This window comes from Saccopteryx bilineata, chromosome 2, assembly GCF_036850765.1.
Source record: "Saccopteryx bilineata isolate mSacBil1 chromosome 2, mSacBil1_pri_phased_curated, whole genome shotgun sequence".
Lineage (NCBI taxonomy): Eukaryota > Metazoa > Chordata > Mammalia > Chiroptera > Emballonuridae > Saccopteryx > Saccopteryx bilineata.
The window spans coordinates 288,859,900-288,875,007 of NC_089491.1; the positions used below are offsets into that span (position 1 = coordinate 288,859,900).

Sequence of the window (15,108 nt, forward strand, 5' to 3'; positions counted from 1 at the left end):
TCAGGGCCGTGAGTGCGGAGGAGGACTGACATTCCCTGAACTATCAGCCCCGGGCCCTTTGTCTATGGGTGAATGGATGGGGCGCTGGATTCCTTCTGCTCCCCTTACGCCCTTCCCGTGTCCATCTTCATTCACAGTGGCCGGGGCTGATGTGCGGACGCTGCGAGAGAGGCTCATTGACGCACTGCAGTCCCATACGACCACGTGGCCCCCCGCCTGTCCCCCACTGGAGCCGGCCAGGTACTGGGGCCTGGGGCGGGCTTGGTGTGGTGTGAGCCTAGAGGCGAGAGGGTGGTAGGGACAGCAGGGCAGGGGACCCAGGCCAGTTCTTCCCTTTGCCTCCGGGACAGCTATCTCAGTGGGCCAGAGTTCTTCCTGTTGCTGAAGGTCCTGCCTAGGAGCCCTGTCTTCCTGGGGCTGACTAGCAGGTGCAAGGACCCATCCTGCCAGGCGGGAAGGAAAAGGGGCAGTCAGAACCTGCTGCTGCTGCTCACACATGTGCCCAGAGATGTTTGGGGATACAGCAGAATTTCATGTGATGTAACCTAGAGGGCGACCGGGAGAGTGGACGTGGGGAGGGAAGAGGGATCAAGGACTATTTAGAGGAGAAGGTGGCGGGGGCTGAGAAGAGAAAAGCCCCATCGTGTAACCTGAAGGTGGTCAGTTTATTTGAGCAATGGCTGTGATGGGGGGTGGGGAATGTGACTGCTCCCTGTGTTGCAGAGCGTCAGGCATGGTGGCTGGTGTCCTGTACCTCCCTGCCAGGCAGGCTTCCGGGATTGCCTCTTTTCTAAGAAAATGAGGTGCTGGAAATGCACCATGAGGGATGTGAAGAAATGAGAGACAGAGACACGGGCATTTAGCAGTGGAAGAACCGAGGAGGAGGGTGCAGGTTGGCCTGGCTATTTCCTGGGACCCAAACCACACCAAGACTACATGCTGGGTCCAGGGTCTCCAGGCAGCCCTTTGGCAGATAGAGGATTAAGAAAAATGGTAAAAGAGTCATGTGAGTCGAATTCATAGGTGCTGTTTTCTTTTTTTCTTTTTTTTAAGTGAGAGGAGGGGAGATAGTGAGACAGACTCCTGCATGCACCCCAACCGGTCCACCCGGCAACCCCCATCTGGGGCTGATGCTTGAACCAGCTGAGCTACAGGCTGAGAGAGGAGAAGAGAGAGAGAAGGGGGAGAGTGAGGGGAAGAGAAGCAGATGGTCGCTTCTCCTGTTTGCCCTGACTGGGGGATCGAATCCGGGACATCTACACGCTAGCTGATGCACTATCCACTGAGCCAACTGGCCAGGGTTAATAGGTGCAGTTTTCAATGTGCATGTCTGCCCCTCTGTGGGAGAGTTAGGGCAGGATACCATGCAACATGGGGCCAGTGCTGGAGCTCAGCCCAGTGACAGACAGCACAGAGGGATATGCCGGGGGAGGGGGGGAGGGGCGGGGCAGGGAGTGCAGCCCTCTGACTGGGGTACACTCTGGCCCCCACCTCTCTGGTGTATCTGTGCTGTCAGTGAGCTGGGCTCCAACCGTAGCCCCACATTGTGCCTTCTGTCTAGAGGTGATCACCACCATGTCACTGGACACAGTAGAGGGAACTAGGTTGTCAGGTTGGGGATAAAAGGAAGATGTAGTCCCCCAATTCTGTCTCACCTGCTGGGCTCTTACACATGTGTGGTCATGTTCTGCTTTTAAGTAGAGTAAGGAGACAAATCATTTTTGTGTTATGGAGTTATTTTCTGTTGAAACTTCAAAGTATGAAAACAATTGGTAGCTTAATTCTCTGACTTGGGGGCATAATAAAATTTGCCACCTTATTACTTTCTACCTAAGCTCCACTTCTCTGTGTCTTCATGTTACACTAAGGAGGTTGGGTTAAATAGCTTCTACAGGCTTCTGTATCCAGGGCGTTCTGATTCTTAAATTCCTTTTTTATGCCTACTCTAGGAGAGGAAAAAGCAAATCTCCCAGTTGGTAGGGACTTACCACAGAGCAAGGCTTGTATCTGGTGGGTACTAATCACCTGTCTCTTACGGGACCATCAGAATCCATATTTGCTAAGCCTGGGCCTTACTCAGAACATAGAGACAACTGGTCTCTAAGTGTCGCTTCCTAGTCCTCCCCAAACCACCTCCTGCTCACTCCTGACTCGTAAAGAGACAGGGTGGCAAAGCAAGTCAGCCAGGTGGGTGAGATGAGGAACCAGGGTTAGGTAAGGGGCACAGGCCTTTGAGACTAAGGGTTCTGTTTAGTCCCACTGGAGGGTAGGCACGGGGTGACTTCCATGAAGCCTTGAGTAGAAGGGGTTTGTGTGGCTGTACTTGTAATACGGTGTCAGCTGGTGTCACCAGCAGTCTTGCTTCATTCCCACCGACTGCAGAGTGACTGTCGGCCTTGTCTGTTGCAGGCTGGAGGAGATTAATGGGTTTTTTGCAAGAAACAATGAAGACTACCTGGCCCTGATCTTTGAAAAGGAAGGTTCCTACCTGGGTAGAGAGGTGAGCTGCTCTCAGGGTCCTTGTAACTCCCAGATAGGCCTTGGGAGATGGCCCACTGAGTTCCGAAGGAGGGCTGTCCCTGCAAATTGTAGAGTCTCTGTCCAGGCATGGGCCCAGGTCTGGACTGGGACCCTGGGAAGGTTTGGCACTCCTCAGCAAAGCTCTGTGCACTGCCAAACCCAGCACTGGCCTGACCCCTGCTGGGCAAAACAGGAGGTGCAGGAGCTGGATCTTTCTGTTTTAAAACCTTTGTATATTTCTCTCTCTTTTTAAATTGAAGTGTAGTTATGCAGTATTATATTAGTTTCAGGTATACAACATAGTAATTTGACATTTGCAGACATTTTGAAACAATCACCGCAGTTTAAGTCTAGTTACCATCTGTCACTAGACAAAGTTAATACGCTGTTACTGACTTTGCTGTACCTTACATGTCCTGTGTCTGTTTTTCCCATCCAAGTACTAACCAGGCCTGACCCTGCTTAGCTTCCGAGATCAGACGAGATCGGGCACGTTCAGGGTGGTATGGCCGTAGACTCCTGTGTCTGTTTTTATCTCCTTCATCGAAACCGAATTTGATAAGACCAGCTGCTTATTGAGCATTGGATTAGATTGCTGGCTCACATGGTCGCTAATCTTCACAATTAATAATGGTGATCATATAACAGTGACTCCGTAGAGCAGGGCTTTGAACCAGCTCTGCCTCCAGGGCCCGTGTCATTGCCACTCTGACCACCTTCTCGTACCTGTAGAATTGAAGTAAAAAAAAGAAAAGAAAAATGGCAGGGAGATAACATCAGAGATCATCTAATCTTTTATGAGGAAATAGGGGCCCTTACCAGGTGAGACAGGTAACACAACCAGGCAGGTTTGGAGTTCCACTCCATCGCTTACGTGGTATGTCACGATCAAGTTACTCGACTTTTCTGAGTCTCATATCCCTGTCCGTAGAGCAGCGAGCATTGTCTTTCTTCGGAGTATTGTTGGGACAGTCAAATAAGGCAGCTGGATGGGCGGCTAGCCCAGAGCTGGTGCTGTATAGAGGGCCCAGTCCCCTGGCCTAACGCAGAGAGTTGTCCTTGGCGCCGCCGGCTCGCAACCTTCTCCAGGCCATGTGGGGGCTTCTCCCGGGTTTGGAGCTGGAAGGGCCGGTGCCTGGGAGAAGTCTAGAGGCAGCGCAAGGGGACAGGAGACAGGAGACATGAGAGTGGGGATGAAATTAAACACCACTGCTGGCTCCAAGTGGCTTTACTGAAGCCCAGCAAGCACAGTGGACAGCCCTGTGCTGTGTCCAGGGCCCTTAGCCCTGGGAGGGGAAACAGGGAGATGGGGAAGGGGCATGGAGCTTGCTGAGGGGTGCCTGACCCTCCGGGTCGAGTCCAGGACTGGGGTCATGTCTGTCACATAGAAGTGATGGATAAATGCTCATTGGAATCAGTTCTCCTCCTCTCTCCCACGTCCCCTGAGGGAGCAGGGACAAGGGCTCCTCTAGACTGTGTCCATGAAGAGGTTCTCAGGGATGATTATTAGTTTGAGAGGCAGGAGGGCACAATGCCAAGGGCCCAGGGCCCAGGCTCTAGAGCCAGATTGAACCAGGAGTTCGAGTTACATAGCCTAGCTCTGGTGCTCACCAGCTGTGTGGCCTGGAAACAGGATTTCACCTCTGAGCCTCGGTTTCTTCACCTAGAGTAGGAATTTTTTTTCTTCATATTTTTCCTAAGTGAGAAGTGAGGGGAAGCAGTCAGACAGACTCTTGCATATGCCTGACCGGGGTCCACCTGGCATGCCCACCAGGGGGCAATGCTCTGACCATCTGGGGCATTGGAATCAGAGCCATTCTAGCACCTGAGGCAGAGGCCATGGAGCCATCCTCAGCACCTGGGCCAACTTTGCTCCAATGGAGCCTTGGCTGTGGGAGGGGAAGAGAGAGACAGAGAGGAAGGAGAGGGGGAGGGGTGGAGAAGCAGATGGGTGCTTCTCCTGTGTGCCCTGGCCGGGAATTGAACCCGGGACTTCCACATGCCGGGCCAACACTCTACCACTGAGCCAACCGGCCAGGGCTGAGTAGTTTTATTTTTTAAATGAATTCTTTGTACCTGCTGTTTGCTAGTCATCATTATGTACACTTTTATAAAATTAACCCGTTCAATCCTCTGAGGTCGGTATTGTTGTTACAATTCTGCAAGTAAGGAATTGAGTCAGGGAAAGGTTTATGCTGGTGGGGCCAGGATGAAAGCCTGGCAACTTGCGCCTCCTCGCCTGGTCTCCTCACAATGGTTCCTGTTTCATAGTGTTATTTTGAAGGTTAAATGAAGCAGTCTGTATACAGCACACAATACATACTCCATACATGTTACCTAATATTCTTTTCTCCCTATTTCTTTCTAAAAATAAAATCGTCATGACTCAATATGTTTTTCTAATTTGGAATATATATAGATAGGAAACCTTACAAATACAGTGTGAAATGCACCCACATTTTATTGTGCCACTTACAGAATGCTTGCATTGGAAAGACGATGACAATAAATTGGGACAGTCCTGGAAGCTGGGTGGTGCACACAGTTCCAAGGCCCCTCCTCTGGGAGTGCGTGGCCCTTGTCCCTGTGGGGTAGATGTGGTCAGTGGCCCAAGACTTTCACTCATCAAACAGTCTCTCCTTTGACAGGTTTAGGGAGGGTGGAGGCCGCCCCCCAGGCGCCTGTCCAGAGCCCCCTCTGCCCGATGGCTTGCCCCCAGATGTCTGACTGTCTCTGCAGGTGATTCTGGACGTGTCTCAGCGTGAAGGCATTGCGGTGCGCAGGGTCCTGAACACGGAGGGTGACGTGGTGAGCAAGTTTGATGTCACTGACTTCCCATCTTGCTACCTGCTGTTTCGGAATGGCTCTGCCTCCCGGGTCCCCGTGTAAGTGCAGCGTCCCTCTGCCCCCGTGTCCTCCCTCACTGTGCCCGTCCTCTCTCCCTGCCTAGAGAACATGCCCGCCTTTCACAGGGGCTGGCAAGTTCCTTCTCCTGCAAGTCTCCTGAGGGGCCGTGGGCAGGCAGGTGTCTGCCTGTGGAGTGTAGGACCATGTGGCTGCAGCCAGGAGAAGGGCCCGGGATGCTGGCCAGACCCTGGCTCGGGTCCTGCCTCGGCCCCCGGCGCTTGGGCACCATCCCCACCGCAGCCCTGGCCTTCCCCGCTGCCCCTGTTCAGACAGACGCATTGGCAGGCTGCAGGCCTGGCTCGCACTCAAATATGCCTGAATCTCCCTCCCTTTGGTTTTCTAATTGCAGAAAAGTTCATTAGGAGCCAGACAATAGCCAGTTCTAAAATGCCAAGAGAAAACAATCAGGCCAGCCGCAGCCCCTGTCAGGCTCCCGCTGCTGAATGGCCCGTTAAATGGCGCCAGATGGTGCCTCTGTGCCCTCCCTGGGCAGATGATGGATGTCGGCCTGGCCCTGCGGCAGGAGCCCGGGGGCTGGGCGCTCAAGGCTTGCTGGAGGTGCCCAGTGAGCTGTCCCTCTGGGCCATCACTGCTGCCCTGCTCTGAGCTGGGAAGGGCAGCCACTTGCCCCAGCCAGCCCAGTCAGCAGGTGGCCTGAGCCAGGCCTGTCAGAGCCTTCTGCTGGGGGAAGGAAGTACAGTGGCCACAAGGGGACAGTAAGGACTCACTTTCTGCGCAGGCCCAGACAGCTCTGGTCCTGGTGGGGAGAGGCGGCATTGTTTCCTTAGGGGGAGTTGGTGGAGGGGAAAATTGTTTGTGACGACGCTGCTCCTAAGCCATCTGCTTGTAGATAAACATCGGGCCAGGACAGCGGAGTGGAAAGCCATGCTTCCCGGTGCCAGCTCCCCCGGGGGTCCCCTCACACTGCGCTGGGCCTCACCTCCCTCCCCGGGGCCCTGCCCAGGAGACACCCCTGCCCTCGGCAACTCCTCTACCAGGAGAGGGAAAGGAATCTGAAGGATTTGAGAATTTTAGTGCTTTGGGGTTGTTGCTATTTTTTTAAAAAAACCACACATTAAACTCCCTTGACCTCCTTGGGGAGTAACGTCCCCTCTGGTCCCTCCAAGCAAGCTTGTGAGTGCAGCTGGCGCTGTCCCCAGAGGTGCTCTGACCCCTCACCTCTCCAGGCCAGGTTAGCTGCTTTTCCAGACAAGATTCTGACGTCAGACTGGAGCCCTGAGGCTTTGCAGAGCAGGGGCAGTATGAGAAGGGGTAAAGTGAGGCACGGGTGCCCTGGTTTTGACCTCGCTGAGGATAAGACCGATCACATTCAAATGTTTCTTACTTAACATTTCTGTCCCACGAGCCGCTGCCCGCTCCCGACGTGGCTCAGCTGTGAGGTCTGCTCCGTGATGCTCACGGCCTGTCCTCTGCGGCTCTCTCCCCGCGCAGGCTCATGGAATCCAGGTCCTTCTACACCACGTACCTGCAGAGGTTTTCCGGGGCCACCCGGCAAGCTGCCCAGACCACGGCTGCGCCAACCACCGCTAACACGGTAGCTCCCACCATGTGGAAAGTCGCAGACCAGTAAGACTACACTCAGTTTTCCTTACCCCTTCCCCACCCCAGTCTGTGAGCCTTTTCTCTGCTCACAGACGCCCCCTACATACCGCACACTGTTCCCTGTCATGGACTGGGCACAGATCATCCTGAGCCCTGATCCCCCAAGGGGTCCTTTGGGGGGGCCCCCCCTGGAGGCCGAGCCCAGGAGTGCTGTAGATGTATAGGAGCAACAGATTTCCTTGTATCCTTCCTGATGGAATGAATACTTCCCAATGTCCACATTCTTTAAGCTTAACTCTATCAAAAACAAGGAGAATCAGCTTAGAAAGATCATCTGTGGTCCCCACACCAGCTTCCCACCCCAGCAGTGGTTTCTTCAGCAGATAGTTTCGGGTGCCTGCTACGTGCTAGGCATTGTGAATATGGATTGTGCACACAGTCCCTTTACACCCCTTCTAGGAAGGCACCCAGCTTTACTTCGGCGTCTCTGGTGTCGGGGAGCTCACTACCAGTTGAGGTAGCCTGCATCTTTGTGTGCACAGTTGTAAGCATGAGAAAGCTACTCTATGCTCTATAGCTCCAAGTCTCTGAGACTGCTCTTGTGGTAGAATTCCTGTTTTTGGGGTGAGGTGACAGCCATTAATCTTTTGTGCAGGTACCCAGGGCATAGCCTGTGAGAGCTCAGAACTGCATTAGGAAGATGACCTCCATGGGCGGTGTCTGATTTTCAGAAGGAATTTGCATCACAACCTTAGAGACTTTAAGGGTAGAAAGTGCTAATGGAGAGATTTTTAGTAAATCAGAGGAGAAGTAAAGAGAGTAAGAGGTTTGAACAGTCATTATGATCATTCAAACTAGGATTATTCAAAGCATTCAGATGATAATAGCTGACAGTGGCCTCATAGGCCAAACTCTGGGCTGGGCACTGTCTGTACATTATCTCTTAGTCATTAGGCCACTCCTTCAGGCAGAACACAAGAATGTAGAGGTAGACTGAGGCCCGGGGACACCACAGCGGAGCAGGGAGTAAAGAGCTGGTGGTCACGGTGCCCACCCATTAGCTGACCTTGTGACTCCCTACAACTGTAGGAGGTGGGACGACCGAGGCCCAGAGCAGTTGGGGTGGCCCAGCCCCCGCCCGAGGTGGCTCCCTGTAGAGCTGAGGCCAGAGCTTGAGCTCGGGTCTCTGGAGGCGGCTAGAGAAGCAGCCAGCACTCCAGGAGTCCGCCCGTCAGAGCCCTGAGCCCAGAACCCAAGTGAGCATCGGTGCGCAGGGTACAGCAGCCCGCCCGGAGCCTGCAGCCTTCCCCCAGGCTGCATCAGCACAGATGTAAGTTGGAGGTCTGACACCTGTGAGGACAGGAGGACATCAGTCCCCAAGTAATACACACGCCACCCCCGCCCCTTCACCCCGCTGTGTCCAGCCTTCCAGAGAAGTGGTGGCTGGGTGCTCCTGCTGGTCTGTCTGTCCCCAGGGGTCTTCGTTCAGAACTGAGAGTAAAACTCAGCCTTGCCCTAGTGGCCTAATGAAATAAAACACGTTTAATGAGTCACAGGAGAGGCTGGCCCTGGACCCACAGAGGGGGATCCTCTGCTCCATGCCAGGAGCTGCTGGGGTTGCAGATTTGGACTCTTATTTAATCCTCTCGGCCTCCTCCTACCTGTGAGCTCTTTTTGTCATCCCCGTCTTACAGATGAGGAATTGAGGCTCGCAGAAGCTAAGCAATGTACTCAAGGTCACAGTTACTGACAGAACCAGGAGCCATTTACGGGACCCTGGTTCCGACAGCGGGGGCCTCCTCGGCCCTCCCTTTAGCCCAGCTGGCCCCATGGCTAATGCTCCATCTCTCTGCCTCCCTCTGCATCTTCAGCTCCAAGATCTACATGGCTGACCTGGAGTCCGCGCTGCACTACATCCTGCGGGTGGAAGTGGGCAAGTTCTCTGTCCTGGAGGGGCAGCGCCTGGTGGCCCTGAGAAGGTTTATGGCAGTCCTGGCGCAGGTGAGCAGGGCGCTGACCTCCGCTGCCCATTGGCCACATGGTGGGTCAGCACCAGCCCCGCTGCTCGCTCGGGAACTCTACTCTGGCTGGACATCTGGCCCCACGGCTGTTCCTGGCCACGTGGGCGGTGGCCCTGCAACCTCAGCCATGGCCCACGCCAGCCTGCACTGCGGGGACAGCCCTGGGCTGGGGTGTGGGCCAGATGTCCTGCGGATTTCCCAGCTGCTTCAGTGGCCGTGGCCGAAGTCATCCACCCCTTACTGAGCGTGGAGTATGGTGTCTTCCTGCCATGGTCACTGGGAAAGCAGGGTCCGTGGTTGCCACGGAAGGGAAGAAGCCTTTTATGAGTCTCCTCTGTGCCTCCCAGACACCGAGTGGAGTCCAGCCCAGGTCCCGGGCCCCAGCCTGGCCTTCCTTGCCCCTTTGTAGTTTCCTGCCCACGAGGCCGCGCTGTATAGTGCAGCTGCTACAAGCTGAGGGCCTGTGAGGGTGTGTGTCAGGCGGCTCCTCTCCCTTACTCACTGCAGGAGGGTGAGAGTAACCCCAGTTAAGGGCCCAGGCTCCTTGAAGGCCTCGCCTTCTGGCTGCTGGAATCCCAGGCAGGAGGAGGACAGGTGGGGATTTGAGCTAAGCTCTTGGGCCCCAGAACTGTGCCCTCTGCCATGCGCCTTGCTCCTCTGAAGCTAAGAAGTGGGCTGCCTTTCCCCCCTGCCTTGCCCCTGCCCCTGCCCCTGCCCCGCCTCCCTGTGCCCTCCTCTCTGGGTCCAGATCTGCGTGGTGCTCTGGCCACCAGGGGCCGCTGAGTCAGATCTGGGCTCCGGTCCCCTGACTGCTGACTCAGCCACCCGCAGACCCAGGCACTGGGTCTGAACTTATGGGCGCAGGTCTTTGGGCAGCTGGGGCTGTCGCCTGTGAGGGTGACCTGCGCCTGTCCCTCGGGAACTGTCTGCCAGTCTGCTCCCTCTGTCCCCCCTCACCAGCCTGGCCTTCCAGCTCACTTGGCGTAGTCACATGCACATGCGATTACACTGAGGACCCAGGAGGTAGCCAGGGCTCTCCAGTCTAAGACAAGACAGCCCTCAGCCCGTGCTGATAAGAAAGGCCTTTCCCCAGAGGCACTGTGAGCCACTTGGTCCCCAAGTCACCCAGAGAATGGGAGGAAGAGTCCTCGAGTGGTTCTGCAGACTGCCCTGCCTGACACAGGCCCGCCTCCCAGAGGGCTCAGTGGGCAGTGCTCTGGGGGAGGTGAGGAGGACACCCCACCCCCAGCTCGTCCAGTACGCAGGAATCATCCAGGGAAATTGTTCCTGTGAGCTGCTCACAGCCACTTTCCGTGTGGCCCGCGGCGTGACTGTCTGCCCAGCATGAGCAGGGGAAGAAAGGGGCCCAGGAGGTGCTGGGGTCGGGCAGAGGCTGCAGCCACTCCCCCTCCAGGACTCTGGCTGAGCCTCTGCCCTCAGCAGGGGCTGGATATGAGTTTGAGGTGAAGGAGCCCTCCCTGCCAGAAGCCAGGGCCCTCAGAGAGGATGGGGCTGGGCTCAGGCCAGAGGGAAGCCTGGCCCATGCAGGACCAGGAGCAGAGGGCCCGCTGGGGCCACCCTCGCACCTCCTGGAGACTGCGGAGTAGTGCCGCCCCCACCTCTTTTGGGCATCTTCTTCCTCAGTAGTTATCACAATAGCAGCTCCATTTCTGGAACTCTGACGGGGTGCCAGCCTCTTCCAAGTGCCCTTTGTGTATTAGCTTATTTGTATTTCTCATAGCCAAGCCCCCGGGGTGGGCCTCCTGTCACAGAGAGGAAATGGAGGCCCAGAGGAGTAAAGCACCTTGTCCCAGCCGGGGGTGGTCGAGCTGAGACAGGCACCCACGTGTTGTCTAACCTAGGTCCTCACCCAGTGCATGCATGGGGTACTGAGAGCCTGAAGGGTGGTGGTGCTCACTGCACCTCAGCCCCGACGGTCTGCCCTGCCTGTGCCCGTGGGAGGTATTCTGCGTGTCCTGAGGGTGCCCCCCTCCGGCCTTGCCCCCTGAGCAGGGAGCTCCTGCTCTCTCACAAGCGGTTGGCAGGACTCACCACTGGGTGGCGTGTGGTTATAGGGTTTCCCTGCTCCCAGCAGGGAGGGTGACTCCCTGTAGCCCAGAGCCCCTTAATTCATCCTTCCTCCTGACACCATGGCCTTCGAGGACGAGGTTCCCAGCCGGGATGACGGGCGAAGGTCAGAGGGAGGTACTGACTTGAAGCTGTAAATCTGTGTTGGGAGCCCAGAGGCCCGTGTGAGCTGACCAAGAGGGCGCGTGTCGGAGCCCAGGTTCTTTCTGGCCACTTCTCACTCCGGGGACATGTCCAGACCTAGAGGTTTGATAAGATTAGGGAATGGTCTTTACAGAGGACTGGATCGGTCAGCAGGATTTTTCTGTCTAGTGATAGTTCCCATCTGCAGAATCTTTCTTCTCTAAGCTGCTTTTCTGTGCTCGAATTCTCCTCTGCAGGTTCCTCGGTGCTGTCCTCCTGCCCTGCTCAGGCCCCCCCCCCCCCCCCCCCCCCCCGCCACACGTGCACACACACAGATCTGTCCTCCTCCCTGGAGTCCTTGTGGTTTTAAAGTGCTGATACTAATCAGATTTGAGCTGACTTATTGTCAGAGCAGCTTTCCGTGTTCCTCAGAGACTGCTGGGAGTTACCATCAAGATTGGGATCTTGGCTCTAAGCCCACGGGCTGCCTTGTCATGACTGGCAGCCTGTGGAATACAAATAGCAAATGGAAGGCCGTTTGCCCCTCGCCCCGCCTGCCGGCCCGCCAGCCAGCAAGTTAGCTGCTCTGTCAGAGACCACCTGAGGGGAGGCCCGTGGGGGCCAGGGCTCCTAGCAGCCCGGTGCCCATGGTGGCATGTGGACAGGGGTCTGTGCAGGAGCCTTTGTCTTGCAGGAGCCTTGGCCTCGAGAAGAGGAGGCCTTCTGGGTGCAGCCGCACCCCCAGCCTCTCTCCTCTCCCCAGCTGTGCCCCGTGCCTCACTGGGTGCCCCAGAGCGCTGGTGGTGGGGGGCCACATCTGTGTCTTAGGCAGGGTGCTTCCCCGCCTTGGCCCACTTCACTGCCCCCCCCCCCCAGGGACTAGGGGCCTCATGGGGGGGGGGGCGGGTTCTCATCTGCACCTTGCACTTGTGTCTCCCTAGTACTTCCCCGGCCAGCCCTTAGTCCAGAATTTCCTGCACTCCATGAATGAGTGGCTCAGACAGCAGCAGAGGAAGAAAATCCCCTACGGCTTCTTTCAGACTGCCCTGGAGAGCAGGCAGGAGGTGAGTCCGGGCAGTGGCGGAAGGGCCCTCCGTGTCTGTGACTGTGGAGTGGGAGTGATGCCACCTCTAACCTCCTCCACCAGTGTGCGTCCAGGGAGGAGCCAGGGACCTGGTGGGATCCTTCCATTCATAGGAAGTTACTGTGTATTGAGCATTCTATAAGCATAACTTACTTAATCCCCCAACATTAGTTCAAAGTGGATATTATTCCCATTTAGCAGTTGAAGAAACTGAGGTTAAGTAACTTGTCTAAGCCCATGCTGGTTGGGCTGGGATCTAAAACCGATTATGAGACAGCAGTTGGGACAGTTTTTAACTACTGTCCTCTGTGGCCTCCAAGCACTTCTGCTGCTGGCTCAGGGTGGGTTCTCTGCGCCTCTCCAGGGCGCCTTTCTGGGCCCCTGCTCATGCTGCTGTGTGCAGAGGAGCCCCTGGCAGCCAGCAGGAGGAAAAGCCACACAGATTTGTGGGATGTCAAAGCTGGAAGGAACCTCCAAGATCAGCCCCCCTCGTTGAACAGATGGAGAAGATGAGGCTAGCATGGGGCCGTGACTTGCTCTGCGTCACAGGTTTCCAGACCTGAGCCTCCTTTGGTGGGTGTAGCCTGAGGCAGGAATTCACTGTGCTAGCCTTATCCACTGAGAGGACCTCATTTGCGTCAGGGCCAACTGCGGACCTTTGAGTCCCCTGGGAGTTTCTCTTCTTGCCTCCCAGCCTCTGTCTTCTCTGTATATGCACTCACGTTCGTCTGTGTCCTGTAGGGAGCTGTGATCACCAAGAAGGTGAACTGGGTCGGCTGCCAGGGGAGTGAGCCTCACTTTCGGGGCTTTCCTTGCTCCCTGTGGGTCCTCTTCCACTTCCTGACGGTGCAGGCGACACGGCAAAGTGTGGACCAGTCACAAGAAGCAGGTGAGTCCAGGGCTTGCACACCTGTTCTGCCTCCATTGGCTCCTGCTGCAGCCTGATAGGGGATCTGTGTTTGCAGCTGGCTGCACATAACCAGAACAGCCCGCATGGGACCAGGGGGAAGGACCTGGAAAAGCCACCAGTCCAGCCCCTGCCCTGCCAGCTCAGGTGTGAGGCTTCTCCCTGGCTTTCTCAGAGCCATGAGCTTGCTTTGTTTTCAGTCTTCATGAAAAATGAGTGGTTCCTTTTTTTTCCCTGAAGTTAGAAGCGGGGAGGCAGACAGACAGACTCCTGCATATGCCTGACTGGGATCCACCTTGCATGCCCACCAGGGGGCAATGCTCTGCCCATCTGGGGCATTGCTCCGTTGCAACCAGAGCCATTCTGGCACCTGAGGCAGAGGCCATGGAGCCATCCTCAGTGCCCAGGCCATCTTTGCTCCAATGGAAGCCTTGACTGCGGGAGGGGAAGAGAGATAAGAGAGAACAGGAGAGGGGGAAGGGTGGAGAAGCAGATGGGTACTTCTGTGTGCCCTGGTCAGGATTCAAACCCAGGACTTCCACATGCCAGGCTGATGCTCTACCACTGAGCCAGCCAGTCAGGGCTGAGTGGTTCCATATTTTATACTCCGATAAAGGAAAGAACTGTATCTATTTCAGTTTTCACGGCCAATACCATGTACTTTGAACAATTTTATTGTTTCCCACTGAAAAATCATTTTCTAGGGGAAGCTGGGGAAACACCTTGCCCCTCCTGCCTCGTTCCCTCCCCAGCTGTGCGGCTGTGCTCCATGACCCGCACTGCCTCACCCCTCCACGTAAGGACCGGTGGGCATCCGGTTCCGTCCATACTTACCCAGGGACCAGGGCTGTATCCGGCCAGGGCTTAGCTGAAGGAGGCAGAGGCGGAGAAGAGTCCTATTCTTGGTGGGCTGTGGGACAGGTGGGCAGGCAGAGTGTGCCCAGGGCAGGAGCCAAGGGGGCAAGAAAGATGTTCGGAAAGACAGGAAGTGCTAGGTCTTTGGGAAGCACTGATTCAGGCAGAAACTCAAATAGTGTTCTGACTAGGAGATAAAGGCAGGGGGTGTTTATGAGAAGGGAAGGGGAACAGTTAACATCAGTAGGAGGAAGGCATTTCTATTGGTATGGATAAACTCACAGAGTGACGCTAATTCTAAATAATGTTTTTAATTTTCAGGCTGGTAGCCATTAGTCCAGTGGTCGTAATCTCTGCTTTTGTTGTCATCTTTGCAAACAGTTGTTTGGGACATAATAATGTTGCTTTAGGCCCATTCCAAAGATTTGAGACATAGTAAGACAGGCAATGGAGATCCCCTGGGATGGCATCTCCAACTCCATTTTATTTTATTTATTTTTCCAACTCCATTTTAAATTGGCTCCGTTATTCTTTCTTACAGTGGGAGTTGTTGAGAGAACAGGAGTTGAGCTAGGCAGGAAGAGCATCCCATCCCCGGCAGAGAGTGGGAATTAGCAGAGCTGCAGGGTGCGGGACAGCTAGCCAGGCACTGTGTCAGCCAGCGTTGACATTGACAGAGCGTCTCCAAAGCACCAGGCCCTACCGTAGCGGGGCGGGGGGGGTACCCCATACGAGATGAGAAGTCCCTGCCTCAAGGGGACAACATTCCTGGCAGAAAACGACAGTAAACAGACAGAGAGACCATTTCAGTTATGATGATGGAAGCTGTGAAGAGGACAGAGCCAAGTGGGGTACATGAGGTCCTAGAGTGGGGTGCTGTGTTTCGACAAGGAGCTGGGGAGATGACCCGGTGCTGACACCTGAATGAGAGGGAAGCAGCTGTGGGACATCTGGGAAGAACTTCCAAACAGAATTAGGTTGCGAGAGCCGCCGCAACCAAGACCACATACTGGGGGGCTTACACAACAGGTGCATTTTCT

At 55.5% G+C, this 15,108-nt stretch overlaps 1 protein-coding gene across 2 annotated transcripts in view; it reads left to right on the top strand.

Annotated features, from left to right (window-relative positions):
- The window catches only part of QSOX1 (quiescin sulfhydryl oxidase 1), a 44,534-nt gene that overhangs the window by 22,991 nt on the left and 6,435 nt on the right, over window positions 1–15,108 (top strand). For both annotated transcript variants that reach the window (XM_066261276.1, XM_066261277.1), the window contains exons 4-10: window positions 138–240; window positions 2,410–2,500; window positions 5,260–5,405; window positions 6,880–7,014; window positions 8,862–8,991; window positions 12,164–12,286; window positions 13,048–13,195. In XM_066261276.1, coding sequence (XP_066117373.1) covers window positions 138–240; window positions 2,410–2,500; window positions 5,260–5,405; window positions 6,880–7,014; window positions 8,862–8,991; window positions 12,164–12,286; window positions 13,048–13,195 — 876 coding nt within the window. The remainder of the gene's footprint in view (window positions 1–137; window positions 241–2,409; window positions 2,501–5,259; window positions 5,406–6,879; window positions 7,015–8,861; window positions 8,992–12,163; window positions 12,287–13,047; window positions 13,196–15,108) is intronic.